Below are 17,497 nucleotides of genomic sequence, written 5' to 3'. Positions count from 1 at the left end.
TCAAGGGATTCTCAGTGTTTGCCCGGTTATTTCCTTGGAGAGCTGAAGAGAGAACACATTGCATTGTATTGATGTTGACTATTCCCCAATACAAATAAACTTCAAAGAAAACCCTGCCAATGTGTATACATCCAATCCTCTCTTAAGATTATTACTCCCAAAAAGATAAAAAATGATAACAGATATGTGATTAAACTATCTTGCGCAACATCAATCATCAACCCCCCCCCCCCCCCCCACCCACCCACCCAATTGTCGAGACGTGTCCATGTAAGAGGTCACTGGCTGCCCCTCCCAGCCCTGACCGTCACCCTGTCTGTCTGGGAACTGCACGCACCACCCAAGCCCCTCTCCGTAGGGTTGGAGCTGGGGACAGGATGTCTAGGGAGGTGACCGCACAGGGATGGAGAGGAGGAAGGAGAGGGAGTCATGTCTGACGATTGTACATGGGTGTGTGGTGTGGTTTTGTGTTCTCTGTGTGTGTTTGTGTGTGTGTTAGGTGTAGAGCAGAGTGTGGTTTGTGTGTATGTGGGTGTAAATGGGTGTGTAGTGTGGGTTTGTGGTGGTGTGTGTGTGTGTGTGTGTGTGTGTGTGTGTGTGTGTGTGTGTAAGAATGTGTTTGCGTGTGTGTGTTGGTGTTTGTGTGTGTGATGTTTAAAGTGGTGTGTATTACAGAATTTTGGTTTGTGGTCTAAATCTGTGTTTTAAAATGTGATGTTGATTTGTGGTGATATCTGTGTGTGTGTGTGTGTGTGTGTGTGTGTGTTTGTGTGTGTGTGTGTGTGTGTGTGTGTGTGTGTGTGTGTGTGTGTGTGTGTGTGTGTGTGTGTGTGTGTGTGTGTGTGTGTGTGTGTGTGTGTGTGTGTGTGTGTTTGTGTGTGTGTTAGGTGTAGAATTTGTTAAGTGTGTGTGTGGTACATTTGTGGTGTAAAATGGGATGTAGAGTGGTGCACGTGTGCCATATTGTTGTGGTAGTTTGCACGGTGTAGTGTTGTGTATATGTGTGTCAGGTGTAGAGTGGTTTGTGTTTTGTGTGTATGTTTGTTAGGTGTAGAGTGGGGTGTGTGTTTTAAAATGTGATGTTGATTTGTGGTGATATCTGTGTGTGTGTGTGTGTGTGTGTTTGTGTGGGTGTGTATGTGTGTGTGTGTGTGTGTGTGTGTGTGTGTGTGTGTGTGTGTGTGTGTGTGTGTGTGTGTGTGTGTGTGTGTGTGTGTGTGTGTGTGTGTGTGTGTGTGTGTGTGCGCGTGTGTGTATCGATGCAGTATGTGTGCAGGAAAACAAAAGAAAGGACGTATGAACAATTTGATAATTGATTCTTTCAAACAGGGATAGAGCTTTTTCGAGGTGCGATGTGCCCTCTGTCATACCCTCATGTGATTGGTCCAAATGCCATCGTCCCTTCAGCTCCATTCTAGCAGGCGGGAACAGTACATAATGAGGCACTGATACTAGGGATAGTCGTTAGTGGAGGTGAGGCGTGATAAAGACCATTCAGCCAATATACATTTATGGGCGCTTCCTGGGTGTCCCCCTTGGTGGTAATGACATGCCGTCCACCAACCACGGAACATGTTTATCAGATAGGAAGAGTAGTTCCAGTGGCAAAGCATTGGCAGTATTGCAAATGAATCAAGCGGATAGAGGGCTATGTACGAGCGATAAAATCCCTGTGCCATCCATTTTCTTTTAAAGGATAGGGTAAACAATGCATTGAGACTTTTTGTTAATTGTGTGCAAGTGTAACCCTGAGATAGACTCAAATCCAATTGAAAGGGCTCACTGTGATAAACAGGGACGGTATTTGTCAGGGACCTCACACAACTCATGAACAATGATTTATGAGAACCGATACAATATGGATTGGGACTCTGTTATTATTGCGATTCTGTCTATGTTGTGATATGATATTAATAATGTTTTGTGTTATTTTATCTTTTGTGCGGAATCGGATAGGTTTTACGTTTGGGTTTGGATTCTACAGGTACATTATCTTCTTTCTATAGGCAATTAAAATAGCACACCCTCTGTTAGATCGTACCATGAATATGCTTCCACTAAGAAAACTTAAAATGTTTAAAAGTATTTTGGAATCAGCAAGTTAAGAAAAAGGCTTACTGCATACTTTTTGCCTACTGGTTGGGTAGGCCATTTTGAGGAAACAGCCAGAGTAATCTGGCTTTTGAGGGTTTCCAACCCAAACATCCCTCTCTTCAGGCTCCTCTCTGAAGCCACTCCCCCAAACATGTGATTAGCTCCCCAGCTATAGCAATAGGTCTGTCTACCCTGGTGGAAGTCTTCGGTCAGTGCAATGAGTGCACGAGCAGGGGGTGAACAAGTAGCTGGGGCTCTTATTTGGGTTAATTTGTATTGGATTTCTTTCTTTATTTTGTATTTTGCATTTGATTTATGACAAATATTCTTCTAAAATAAATTGTCTACCCCTTGATTAGATTTCATGTTCCTAATTGATCTTGCAATGTGCTAATCAACACTTTTGTGAGCAAACCGTTCTTTCAAAGTATCGATTTTAAAACCTAACTTATACATGTCAGTTGCAGTAGACAGGGCATGATTGAATTGTTTTACAATTTTTTCCATATTCATGTATATGTAGAACCTGACAGCTCATTGGGAGTTGAGTTTTATACATCTGAATGCAGTTGGGTAGGAGAAGGGATAACAACCTACTTAGAACAGCATGTTGACCTTTAGAATTAACTTCTGGCCAGGAATCGGTGAAAACACGGTCGCAGAAAGGTCAGTGGAAAATAATGACTTCTAATGTTATGGCTCACACATAGAGGAGCCGAATGACTGGGTCGGCCTCATTTCATCTCGTCCCCTAGTCCGTGACCTTTTCAATGCAGTGAGCCCGTGGTTACTATTGGAGTGATGCCGCTTGGGTCTCACACACACGCACGCACGCACGCACGCACGCACGCACGCACGCACGCACGCACGCACGCACGCACGCACGCACGCACGCACGCACGCACGCACGCACGCACGCACACACACACACACACACACACACACACACACACACACACACACACACACACACACACACACGCACACACACAACACCTTGATATCGCAGTGGTGTAGTGTTAAAACTAGCCTCTCCGGGGAAATACGACATGTGCGTTAATTTGACGGGAATGATGTACGACGACGGTGGTCACAATTCACACAAAGTATCCCCGAACAATAAATACATGTTGGTGGATTCATGGAGCAAGCTTACTTGGGTCGGCCAGGATGGAATCGGTCTTGGGGAGGAACTGGTCGCAGCGGATGCCCTGGTATCCTTCTCTACATCTGTTGGGGGGGAACAGAAGGAGGAGGGGAAAGAGGGTCAGTTCATGAGCTAGGTCGCTTACACATAATAGACAGACAAACAGAAAGACAGGATGACATCCCCCCCAACCAGCTGGGTGAAGGTATACCGGTCCACCTCTGCACAAACAAACAAACATCTCAACGTCCACACTACTCCTGTGTTTGTCGTCTCTGTCCGCCGGCCCTCTGCCAGGTGTCTCTCTCTCTCTTCCCCCAGGTCCGCCCTTCTAACCCTTAAAATGCCCTTGTGACCCTTTTGACACGTAGCTTACTTTATTTATTTCTGAATTGCCCATGAGAGGGGACCTGCACCTACCACTCTCTCAGGGGTTCTACACCAAATATAGAGAGAGTACACCGCCAGAAGCCCTATTCTATCAGACATGGGTGTGCCGCACGCACACACACACACACACACACACACACACACACACACACACACACACACACACACACACACACACACACACACACACACACACACACACACACACACACACACAAAACAGACACACATCACACACATCACAAGAGGGCTCAGCTGCTTGAAGACACAGTGGTGACAGACACTAAAGGATAGAGACACTAATGGAGAGAGAGACTAACGGAGAGAGACAGAGAGAGAGAGAGAGAGAGAGAGAGAGAGAGAGAGAGAGAGAGAGAGAGAGAGAGAGAGAGAGAGAGAGAGAGAGAGAGAGAGAGAATAAACAACATGTTCTTCCAGAAAACAACATGAAACCGAAGAGTCAAAGGCTAACTGCAGTCTTACACAACCTTTCTATTTTGGACCACGGTGTGTTTAAGAACAACATATGTACGAGCACATGTGGCATCTGTCTCATTGTCTTCTTTGCAAATCACTAAACAAAGATTGCCTGCTTTGCCTTGCACAGTGTCATGATTGCCTGATTCAGGGTTATTTTTTGCATCCTAGCTTGGACTTCTCAAAGTTTAAATGGGGAATAGATTACAAGCCACAAACACACACATGCACATGCACACGCAAACGCAAACGCACACACAAACGCACACACAGTACACCGAGCAGAGAATATTGGTCCCTATGGGAATATATGAGATGTTATAGATAAAAGCCATCCCCAAAAAATCATCTGGTAATTTTTATCGACTCAGAAGATGAAGTGTGACATAAATATGTTCCCATTTCTAATAATCACATGCCAGTAATTCAATGGAAAATGTCTGTGTTTCTGCGTGTGCAAGACGTAAACAGAGTGTGAGTGTGAGTGTGAGTGTGTGTGTGTGTGTGTGTGTGTGTGTGTGTGTGTGTGTGTGTGTGTGTGTGTGTGTGTGTGTGTGTGTGTGTGTGTGTGTGTGTGTGTGTGTGTGTGTGTGTGTGTGTGTGTGTGTGTGTGTGTGTGTGTGTGTGTGTGTATGTGTGTGTGTGTGTGTGTGTGTTTGTGTGTGTCTGCGCATGTGTGTGAGCCGACTGGTGATAATGAGTGCGTGTGTACGTGTGCGTGCACAATTAGCTATGTAGATCCTAACCATGTTTAGAGAGGTCATGGGAGAGCAAACAAAAACTGTAATATACTGTACATGTGCTATACAGAATACATGCAAGTCATACAGCCCATGAACACAAACCCATGAAGTCAGAACACTGGCTAGGCAAATTGACCATGGGGACCATCAAAATGGAAACAGGAACACGTCCATATCAGACTTAATCCTACCTAGATCATAGCCTACAAAGAAGAAAGCTTTATGGAAAATGCAGCCCAAGCCAAACAAAAATAAAACTAACTGACAGGCAAACCCTACAGAAATCTATGAATTATACAGATTTCCAGTTGTTTCAGTGTAACTAGGCTTGGTATGCTGTTGAAAGATCGTCAACATTCATCATCTTCAACAATCCAATAATGTATACTAAAAATGGGATAGGGATAAAATAATTAAGCAATTTCCGACAGAATATTGGCGACACGAAAAACATCTCCCCTACGCTGGCAGGACCGGCCATTTAGACCAATTTAACACACTGCAGCCACACAGGGACACCGTCTCAATGGGTTGTTAACAGAAAATATACCGCAAGCCATTGGTCAAAGTGTGACAGGGTGGTCCAACAGTGTTCACATTATGAGCCCTTTTCCTCACCGACCATTGTATTTTGAAATAAAACCGCCTAAACGCAGCCTTTACACCAATTAACCATGAACAACGGTTGTGTTGTTAGCATTGGAACCAAGGGGCGGGCATGAAGATGCAAGTCCTCACCCAACCTCTGAGTTCCTACCTCCTCTAAAATAGTACATATTTGATGTGACAAAAATACATGATTAATTATCATAAATTGACTGTAAAATAAATACAATCAAAATCTGCTTGAAAGAGGACAGTGTATGAAACAAACTGTCCCTAGTTTCCATGGAAATTAAGAACCGACTCGGTACACAAAAGAAAAATCGTATGGGCAAAATAATAGATTTACAACAAATAGTTGAGCTTCCACTTGTGATAACAATCATCTCATAACTGTGTCAATAAATAGTCATAATGATGAGCCATTTGACGGATAAGGAGAACATTCTCTTCCGGCCTCTCTTTCTGTTAGCACCAATGCTAGTTCAACTGTTAAGTGACTTAGAGCCATGGTCTTCAGCTGGGGGTATTGAGAAAAAATATGTTTTCCTATGTTAATATTTATGTGAAAATCGGAAGGACAGTACATTGTATTGCACAAAATGAATGACTCCCACACAGTCACCCGATGCCACATGATACAGAGCCTCAAACAAAAAAAAAGTTCAGACTTTGTAAGTTAACTGCTGGCTAAAACACAGTTGGGTGCTGAAATAATTAGCAAACCTGGGACATGGTTGATTGCAAGCTTGTGTGAAGCCCAATGCATAAAAGGTAGGGCTGTGTGTAATTCTGAAGCTGAACATGTATTTATGCATGCATGCATCGAGAGCATATCCATTAATTTAATACAATGAAGTTACCAATTAATCACGTTTACCAATAAAGAAAGCTTAATTTTGTTTTGTGTTGTAGAATATGAGAGTTTATACATACAATAGCATGTTTTTGACCTATAGAGGGAGTCCTCCACAATGCAAACCAAGGGTTTGAGGTTTGGGTCACCATTCCCTTTGTTTTCATTCTGGGGTGCATTCCATGTATTTAAGTTGCCTCTTGTCTAGCCAGGATTCCAAACCTGCTCTTGCTTGTGAACAAATTGCATCTACAACAAATATTGAAAATTACTTTTATTCTTATCATTGTCATGCCTTTCACTTAACATTCTCACTGGGCAAATATTTTCACAGGGATACATTAAATCACTGAATGTGCCACCAAGATGAAGGCAATACATTATTACAAATATTTATTATCAAACTGTTTTCAAATTGTCATTCAGTAGGTAAAATAGCAAGCAATTGTCTCTGATGTATGTAGAGCTCTCCAGGGATTCAGTCAAATCATCTTGTGGCCAAACATTCCAATCTCAAACCTCCAGCCAATTACCTGGCTTCACAATGTCTCGTTGACACAGGATACTCCCTGTCTAACGGAAGGCTGAATTAGATCTCTTTTGTTTTGGTTGTGTCTCCCTCCTACTCTCAGTCAAGGAACCAATAATGAAAGATAACAGTTGCATCAAGGCAGCAGGCTACTACTGATGGAACGCCCGCGTAATTGATCTTCTTTCATCATACATTTGTAATTACACTTAGAGCTTAAGTAATGAGTATATATTGAGTGCTTCAGTTACCGTGGTTGCTCATCCAATCACCTCGTATGATATATGAAATCCTACTGCAATCCAATATGTCCGTTCAGGTTTAAGAGCTACTCTTGCTGCTCTAAGGCAACTCTAATCACACATGCAGAAAACCAAAGCAATTGACTGCCTAAACTTCAAAGGACCCCTGAGCTTAGTTTGACGACTTTATTTCATTTTGCATTTGAATAAACTAAAATATGATAGAATTATAATGGCATCTTGGTAGTGTCATCCTGTTGTAGGCCTGTTAGCTTATATAAGACAGTATATTGATGTGCTTGTTTCCCGCTCTGCCTCACTGTAATGTACACAACGTTATAGTCAAACTTTTACTTCCTAACTTTTGGAGCACTTTACAGTAGCTGTAACAATTTTTCCTTAGAATTTTTTTTTTTAACATATCTTCTGAATATCAATGTTCAAGGTTAGGATCAACATGAGAGCATTGCAAATATTAGGTATTCTGCCTTGCAAAAGTATGAAAATGCTTTGTAAAAGTTTAAGCCCTGATTTCTCGTAAATCCTGTTTGCAACACCTTTATCTTCAATAAGCAATATCTTCAAAAGTATTAGCTTGATTACCTGAAGATGTCTACACTTCAATATCCTGTGCGAGAACTAAAATATTTTTCTTAAAATTGTCCAATGTGACCCTAATTTTAGCTGTCCCTCGCCCAGGCATGTTTTCATCAATTATTGCAGGAATCTCTCCATTTCTATCAGTTCCAGAATGATTGAAATGCATCTGGGACGCTGTGTCGCAGCCTGCTTCTGAGAAGTGGGGCACCTTAAGGAAGGGGTGGGGGCGTGTTGATGTATGTGTGTGAACGGGATACGTTTTGCATAGGTATATTTCACAGGGGAGAGAAAATGAAAGAAGAACGAAAGAAGAAGAAAAAGCAGTTGTTATGTGTTTGTGTGAGGGTGTGTGTGTATGTTTGCATTGCTTTTGCTTTATTTCCTTGTGTATGTGTGTGTGTGTGTGTGTAGGGGGGGGGGGGGATTTAGTTAATAATTCACAGCCTCTCCTGGCACGGAGCTCTTAAATGGTGAAAGTCACCTTGAGTTGCCTGCTCCTCTTCCTCCATCTCATCCCACAAGTTATCTCTTATAGCAAAGCTCCAAAGCAGACAGCAAGATGGTGAGGGGACCAGGGAAGGGGGCAGGCGTGGGTGGGGAGGGGGGGGGGGGGGCATCTTTCTGGAGGCCAGAGGAAGACATCATGTGCCCGGATCGTAATGAGCAGGTGTAGAGCGCAGAAACTCAGCAGTCACAGGCGTGTTTTCTGTCAAGATCCTTCCTGCCGTCAAGTATATGTATGTAAGCCAATGGAGAGTGCAGCAGAAAGACGTCACAGGCCCTACATTCAGCCTCACTCAAGATTTAACCAGCGCCCACAAGTGGAACAGTAAACAGGCTCAGGATCAGAATCCTGCTGCGGAGCAGCGAGGGGTTTCTTTCACCAGCTTCTTACTGAATTAGCATCTTAACTCTATTCTCAACTCTCTTCATTTCCCAGTAAACACATGAGTAACGTCAGCAGCAGATGCTATCGATGTATTGTCTGTAAATAGATCTGGATACGCCGTTAAAAATGCATTAAAGTAGAGATAACATTTGTAATTCTTCACCGTTATCTTGCTCAGCCCTTTCTCGTGGTGCCCGCATCTCATTCTGCATATTAGCACTTCACACGCCAGCTCACAGCGCTTATCTCTTGTGCTCACTCCTCTCCTCTAAGTCAGTTTGATGGGGCTGGTTTGTTCTTACTGCCGCCAAAGAGCTGCAGAGGGTATCGTTTGGTTTCATCTGAATGTTAAAAGGGGGGGAGTAGTTACTATGATCGATTTAAATGACCCATTATCTTTACTTGTGGCGAGCAGTCACTGCCTGGTTGACTCCCCTGCCGCGGTCCTCTCTAAAGGATCAGTCCTAGGCCAGTGTTATCAGCTCTCATCAGGATGGCTGGAGGAGGCTCATGTTTATTGTTCAAGCCCAAGCACATGTTATTCCTTTCTATCACTTTCTTTTATTTTCTAAATGTGAAACTCAAGAACTTCTATAACGATCTTCTGTGTCAAAGTTTACCTGCGATGTACCTATATACATGTATATGTATAGATAAATATGATTATTTTTGTTATGCCTCAAACATTGTATTTAAATGCCCAGCAGTATATTCTTCATCATATACAGAAGACAGTTTGAAACTGTAAACCTTATAGGTCAATTTGACCTAAAGCAAAGTGTCCTTCAGATAAATACAAATATGAATAAACCAATGTGTCCTGTCTGGCCTTTCTCTTGTCTATTTAAAGTCCCCTTTGAATATTCAGATCTATGCTTAACGGTCACTGGCCTGCCCCTGATCTGGTTCTAGGGTGAGAAAGATTACAGGTGAAGATTATATTTCGCTTCATATATTTGAGGTTTGAGGTTTGAGGTTTTTTTCATTCCAGTGCCTTGCTTTTGGGATCACATTTCTACTGCTTAACATGATTAGCTGCTTTAATTCCCCTTAAATAATGCTTAAATAATATTCTAGTCCATTTGAGTTTCACGTTTTGTTTACACCTTAAAGCGAAAAAGTGCAGAAGCCCTTCAATGTGTCAGTGGAAAAGAAGAGAATAAGTGTTAGAATCAAACACTTTTAATAAGGAACTGTCTAGCAGTTGATAGTTGCTTATTAGAGAGAAAATATGTTAAAAAGCTAAACAATCAGTTAGAATTCAATTTCCATTTGAGTAGTGGAAGAACCCTGACGTTATAAATACTATCAGTCGCTTGGATGTTTGCAAGCAAACCACATATACATGTGTTTCAGAGGGAAGCAAAAAGAATGATCATAAATATTCCATTCCCTACCCTTGAGTGGTAACTGATAAGAGGTTTGGATCCCACATTTACATGTCCACTGACTGAAACGGAAAGCAGTTCCTTGAAAAACTGTTTTGTTGTGTCCTTAGTACAAGGACATCGAAACAACGTTGATGTTAAGAAAGCACTCGCCTGAAATGAAAGTGAAAGACAAGAATGACAGCCTTGGGATGCGCCGTGTAAAATGCCTAAAACTGTAAACATGGCATCTCATTAGCATTACTTTGCTTTTGAGTGCATTCACTATAAACAATATGAAATCTCAAAACAGCCTTTCTGGCCAAAAACACCTGTCTCAACCAGACCGCTCATACTTATCACATTGCATTAGCGTAATGTACAATTCAAAATGGCCTCAGCAGTGGTTCTGCTGTTCCTGTGCTTCTGGCTTTGCTCTTGTGAGGTGAAGGAACCGCTATTTGTAACAACCTGAATAGTGAAGCTATGTCACATTCAGAATTCTGCTTCTATATATAATGGGTAAATTAAAGTACCGGACATAGCTTGAAGACATGGTCAATGTGGAATAAAAATGAAATGACTTCAGTTATATCACTTAATAGATACCTTAAACACACATACAGATAAACAACATACAAAAGTACACACATACATACATACATAAATACATGCATACAAACATACACACATAACACATAAATACATTCATGCATACATATAGACACATCAACACACATAAACATACATGCATACATACAGAGAGTGAGCTCAATCGATTAACCTTGTAACAAACAAAGTGCTATAATCAAATATGGATTTTTAACCTTTTTAAACTGATTGTTCAAGTACCTTTACATTTTAGGATGAGGTTCTAAGCGGTTTAGAACTCCCTGTGTAATACCTGTGTATAATTGTTAGATACAGAGTTAGGGTTGTAATTATAGTGAATCAATTTCAAATAATAAATACAACCGAATAAAACAACAGTATGACAATCGGTTGATTGGGTCACTCTCCTCCACAATAATAAACCAGACATGTTTGATGGACAAACAGGACCATATAAAATAAAACAGCGGATCGGTACAACAAAAATTATTCAAAAATAAACAAAGCAACAAAAAGGTATATTGGTAGTGATTTAATCGAGCCCCACATGCACACGTATTGCTGACTCTGTCATTTACACTCCGTAAGAAGTTCCCTTTCATGTGCATGTGTGTGAGTTTCTTTTCAAGTAGCGCATGCAATGGATATTTTTATCCACAGAAAGTGTCACAAGAGAGACTGCAAAATCAAGGAAAGACTAGCCGGCTGCTCTCCAAATAGACTACTCTACATACTGCACGGTGCAACATGCTTTCTATTTTAATCGTGGTAATGATCTCCCCTCATGTTGTACATTACAGCGAGGCATTCTACCATGAAAATAATCTGTTCCTTCACAAGGTCGGAGAACCGTCGTGATGACAAATGCCTTTGTTGAAACCATGGTAAGGTGTACATTTTGTTAATGAAAATGTTAAAACAGCACAAACTAAACAGTGGGCCTGAGTGTTGCGTTCTATCTGTCATCAGGGATAATCCACTGAGGCTTCACTATTCTGTTTCCTCATGAATTCCGAGCAGAAATTAACTTGAGCGGCCGCGTTGACAGCACAGATGAGCCGCAGCCCGTCTGATTTGACATTGCAGCTATCAGCCCATCAGATGCATGTCCAGCCACTGGCACTGTGAGGAGCCTAATCTTAAACATTGATCACAGTACCGCATGCTCGCTCCCGCTGAATGATGGACCTCTAAAGTGCCTGTAGACATCAAACAGAAGCCCAGTGGCTATTGGATAGTTTATACAATATGACCAAAACGACAGATGAATGCTACGCCCTGTACCGCAGTGTAATCGCTTCACCATCGAGGCTCATCTCAGTGGGAGACAGGGGTGCTTATCTCCCCAGCCCATTCTTGGAGAACTCTGCATTTGTAATTAAATAATAATGATATTAACTGTTTTCTGACCAATGCATTCACTGGTTCTGTCAAGAACAGTAAATATGATTTTGTTTTCGTTTACGTATTTGTTCAGGGTAAAATATTGTTATTTTTACGATTTTTTTCGGAACCCAGCTACCAATTAATCTAAATCTCTCTCAGACGAGCATTCACCTCTCTGACAAGCTTCATGATTGTTTTGCTTCATAAATATAACTTTCTGTTTGTCGTTTTTATAACTTTGCAGTTTTCGGACAAATAAGTATCACTCTTCTTGTCCTCTGCCGCTGCTCAAAAAATTTTTCTCCCAGAGAAAGGTCCGGGGACATAGAGACGTTGTCGGATTGGTTCAATTAGTAATTACTGTCCAATTTGTTCTGTGGCTTGCTATTGGCCACATACATGGGAACAATAAGATAAGGAATTATAGCTATATTTTTATTACCTAGTTAATAAGTAGCTTTGCCGAGTACCTCACCATATTTTGCTCAAGAACAAGAAAACAAGGAAAAATCAATAAATCACCTTGGAGCATAAGCAGAGAACAGCCACAAATGTGAGCTACATCATTGCTGCATATTGTTGTGTCTCCTCCCACGTCTTTGAACTGCACAAGGCCACACATTATGCATTCTATCACAAGGCATAAAGAAAAACAGAACAATATCTCCAACAAACACACAAAATAAACCGAAAGAACAAAGAAGAGATGAAGTATTCTGAAATATGTAGTGGAGTCTCCACTACAGGAGCATCTTTTGGAAGACAGAATAGAACATTTACATTTTCAATGTGTCGAAGGGTCGCAAAGGTACTTTGAGTTCACAAGCATTTCTTGTGTTATTTTTTTAAGGAAAGGTTTTTATTTTGTATAGCATGTTTTTCAAATCTGAGGAGGATGGAGTGATGGGGAAGGACTTAGAAAGAGTGAGGAAGACAGAAGATTGGAGGGGGGAGAGAGGGAGATGGACAGACATAGGGAAAGGGAGAGAGACAGATAGGGAAAGAAATACGGCAGAAGGGAAGAGCGATGTCACAAAGAGCGAGACAGAGCGAGTGGGAGTGTGTATGTGTGTTTGTGAGGGTGTTTTTTGTGACTCTCATTGTGCACTTCAGTGCACCCTCTCAATTTGACAGGGCCATGTTTACAGTGAAGAGGGAAGCCACGACCAGGCTGGGGAGGGAGGGGATAGAGGCCGATAGAAAGGCAGGACGTGACACACATTCTTAATGCTGTGCCACGTGTGTACGGGTTTTTCTGCATTTGCATAAGTGTAGAAATGGAAATGGATCTGTTGATCATGATCTCTTAATGCCTTTGTGAGTGTGTGTGTGTGTGTGTGTGTGTGTGTGTGTGTGTGTGTGTGTGTGTGTGTGTGTGTGTGTGTGTGTGTGTGTGTGTGTGCACTGTGCATGCATTTATGTGATTGGATTTGTGGGAGTTTTGTGTATGACAGCAGTGGCAGTATTAATTAAGCAGGTGAGATGAGTGGGTTATGCTGCATCATTACAATGGCAATTACAGCTCAGTCTAGTCAATGAGCAGACTCTGTTTACTGAGAGAAAGAGACAGATAAAGAGAAAGTGTTTGCGTGTTTGTGTGAGAGAGAGAGAGAGAGAGAGAGAGAGAGAGAGAGAGAGAGAGAGAGAGAGAGAGAGAGAGAGAGCGAGAGAGAGAGAGAGAGACATAATAAACAGAATGAGCGCTACAAAATGGAGGACCAGGGACAAAGTCATGTAGGTCTTACAATCTGAAATAGAGAAGCACAAATTATTGCTAATCCTCCATTGATAGTCAGCCTCCGTGATTTCTCTTGTATCTCTGTCAAGGAATAGTGGGAGGCGATGCAGCCTGAACAGAATTCACTGTATGCGACACATTGGCAATAAGATTATCCATCTGTAGTGACACCTTAATAATGATTGAGGTCCTAAGAGGAGGGAAGAGACAGCTTGACAATTTGGTGAACTGTCAAATCCTAATACAGTATATTTACTGTATTTTACTGTCTTTACTGAATAAAAGCTAGTATAGCTCGTATACGTATGAGAGTGTTACTTAGATTAAACCTAAAAAGTATCTCATACTGCAAATAACATCAGAAGTAAGAAAGCCTGGTTTGTAATTAGTCACTCAACACTGCCTCTTATCTTTCCCAGTAGCAGACTAGTGATGCTTCGTATGTGCTGCCCTATATGTTACGCTGCGCTGGACTGCAAAAACATTAATCGTGTACGATTTATAAGCATGAATTATATACATGCTTAGCCATATAATTAATCTGGCTAAATAATGAGAAGTATTTAGACTCAAACACAGAACATGAAGAAAGGATGATTAAGAGATGATCTGGTTTCCTGGTATTTTTCTGTTGACTAATTTGCCTGATCCTTGTCCAGGGCAGGTCTGTCCTCTGTTGACTGTTTCAGACGCTAAGACGTGCTGACATTTACACACACAGCTCTGTACGCTTTGCATGGCTAGGCAGAGTTTTCTGTTTGTCAGCAACCTGCATATGTCACAAGTGATCCTTAGTAGGACAGAGATAGAAACGGCCCACTGATCATCACTACCCCTTCCATCGCAGAAACTATCTTTTTACTCTCTTACTTTTTTTTGCGGTGGTTGAGTAAATTTGTGTTATTTGTTTGTGTTTCATGTCAGGCGGTCAAGATGACAGGAATCCACGTTGCACACTGAAGGGACATGACACTGAAAGTGTGCGTATGATATACATGGCCCATTATGTAGCTCCACGGCAAAAAACATCACTTCCGTTCTGTTTTTATGACTGTTCACGACTTTATACAACCTCATCCTTCTGAGCACCATTTCACGCACAATTCTCTCAAGCTATCCAATATCATTGTCTTCGGGGTTTTGAATGACACATAACCAGTACACAACCCCTCTCCCCCAGGCGTCATCGTAGGACCACCAGCAGTGTCGCTCGTAACACGATTCATGGGTCTGGTAGCAGGACACAGGTTGTAGACTAATCTTCGATAGTTTAGTCTACTGCCTGTGCTCTGGTACATGAATAGTGTGTATACTTGATGAACTGTGTTCGTCCGACCATTATACCTCGATGAGGAGGGTCTTTTCCACATATCAATTGACAGATTACATCACTATTACCTTTTTCATACTCATCTGTGATACAAATAACAACAAATTAATTTGAGCAATAACAACAACAAAATACTGTACATTAAAAGCCAGTACTATAACATGCTATATGCTTCACTGTGTGCTATAATAGGAGACCTTCAGCCTTTAGCCTTGTAGTGCACAGTGAGCGTCTGCCTTTGACTCTGTCTCCAAGGTCTACAGTCAACCCTTCCACAATGAGCCTGTCGGCATCTTCACCTAACAGGAGAGCTTGTGTAGTTGTGTGTGTGTGTGTGTGTGTGTGTGAGTGAGAGTTTGTTTGTGTGCGTGTGTTTGAGAGTGGTTTGTGGGTGTGTGTCTGTGACAAAGATAGAGGGAGATAGAGTGTGTGCGTTGTAGATATAATATGTGTTCACATGACAACAGTTTACACGTATGATTCTTGCAAGTCTATGCCCCCAAAACTTTCTTTATCGATGAAGAGATGCTCTTTGAACGAAACAATGAGGCTTTATTGGACCGCATGTCTGTGTGTGTGTGCATGTTTGTGTGCACGTGTGTGTGTGTGTGTGTGTGCGTGCATACGTGCCGTCACGTGCATGCGTGCGCGGGTCGGGGGCGCATTACTTGTTCCATTGTGTGGGGCTCTGTGGGGTCTGTGCTGTTAAAAGCTATAAAGCAGCCCTGATCCTGTGTTAACAACTCTCATAAACAATAGCTGCCAGATGTGTGGCCCTGCCCACAGAGGACAGCTCCAGTCTGCCTGTGAGGAGAATCTCTAAGCAGCCCCCGTCGTGCTACAACTCAGGAGAGAGGAGCCATCTGCCATCCCACGCCTGAAACACGCCTCTATGTGCTTCCTGTGTGCAGCGCTGACTGCCGACATATTAGCACGCCACAGAGCTGGGGGTCACTCGGATCCCAGTCCTGACCAATTGTACGGATTAACCCGATGTACGTCCTCCTAGGGGGATTTTTTTCCTTGTTTTGGCTCGCTGTCGTCGTGTCCAACACCCTCTGAATATCCCTCCTTGCTTGTGTGAAGTTCACAGCTGGGAGAGTGCTCGTGCTCAGCTGTTCAGGCTCTTGAGGTGTGCGTGCATGCTGTGCCCTCGTTTCCCTCTGCGCCTCCTCGCTGCGGAGCCACACGCGCGTACGTGTAAAGGAGTCTGTTAGGGGCCTGCCTCTGCTGAGCCAGGGTCGCCATGCCGACCGGGCCAAAGGGAGCTTGAGTTGAGGTCAGATGTAATGAGACTAGAAGAAATTTATTTAAGGTTGCGTTGGACAATGCTGAACAATAAACAGATTAACAGGTAACACCATAATGACGACAATAGTAGTATTGTAGAACATCAAGCTTCCTGCTTCCTGCCTCAGCTTAACGGACTAGATGCCTCACATGGGTGATATACAAAGGCTCTGCCTTCGCCTACCTCCCACATGGCGATACCATTTGTAACAAATGTACAAAAATAAAGCTAACACAGCTACGATCAGTACGATGCACTTTAAACCTATTCTATCTGGTACATTCTTCAATACCATAATAATAACAATCATTCAGGCCCCCCCTTGAGATGAGGGCAGTCTGATTCCTTCTGCTGATTCACCCGTGTGATGGCCACCTCATTCTACTTTCTAAATGACAAACACACACAGCTAAATAGACAGACCAACGTTCCGTCCTTTAAAAGACAGACAGACTCCAAGCCCCGAGTACATCTTTACCATTGCTCGGGTTCCGGTGCGATTAAAGTCACGATGGCCGCTTCCGCACAGGGAATCTTCTCCACTCTGGAAGAACATCTCTTACAGCCAGACAATCTGACGATCCATTACAGGTACTGTTGAAACACCCTCACTCACTGATAAAGTGACAGACAGACATACGAACTGACGGACAGACTGATAGACTACTGTTGGTTTTCTCCAATGTACCCTCATTCCCAGCAAGCTAATTGGATCACGTGCCAAACCTGCCTTCTTAAGAGTTATCATCAACACATAAAATGTCACACGGTGACAATAAAATTTTGTCATTTGCCGACAATAACATTGTATCATGTCGCTATCATCGCCAGAGCCTTCATTTTTACCCATTTCCCGATTGCGCGTAATTCTCCTGAGGCCAGGTGGTGGGCTGAGGCCTTTTGGGCGGCGGGGCGCAGCTCAGATCCCCCTCAACGGCTATGTTGATCTCCAACAAAGAACACTAAAGCCGTACAAGCTCAGGCTGATGTGCCCGCATCCCTCTGGAGAACAAACAGCAAACCAAAAAATCGAATCCAAAAAAACAAATGTGTCTTCGTGGAACAGGCAGCACACCAAAAAATCAAACAATGTGCTCAGGACATCTACACTTGGAAATGTACATATATTATACACTTTCATCTTCATTCTTCATTCATCTATTGTTCCACAGCCCCCCCCCCCCCCCCCCCCGCCCTCTGAAA

At 42.6% G+C, this 17,497-nt stretch overlaps 1 protein-coding gene across 2 annotated transcripts in view; it reads right to left on the bottom strand.

The window, feature by feature from the left end:
• Positions 1-17,497, bottom strand: part of LOC132473496 (pro-neuregulin-3, membrane-bound isoform) — a 253,382-nt gene that overhangs the window by 37,312 nt on the left and 198,573 nt on the right. For both annotated transcript variants that reach the window (XM_060073661.1, XM_060073660.1), the window contains exon 3: positions 3,251-3,324. In XM_060073661.1, coding sequence (XP_059929644.1) covers positions 3,251-3,324 — 74 coding nt within the window. The remainder of the gene's footprint in view (positions 1-3,250; positions 3,325-17,497) is intronic.

This window comes from Gadus macrocephalus, chromosome 15 (genome assembly GCF_031168955.1).
Source record: "Gadus macrocephalus chromosome 15, ASM3116895v1".
NCBI lineage: Eukaryota > Metazoa > Chordata > Actinopteri > Gadiformes > Gadidae > Gadus > Gadus macrocephalus.
Note: the sequence above shows the minus strand (reverse complement) of the source record. Positions and strands in the feature narration are given on the sequence as shown.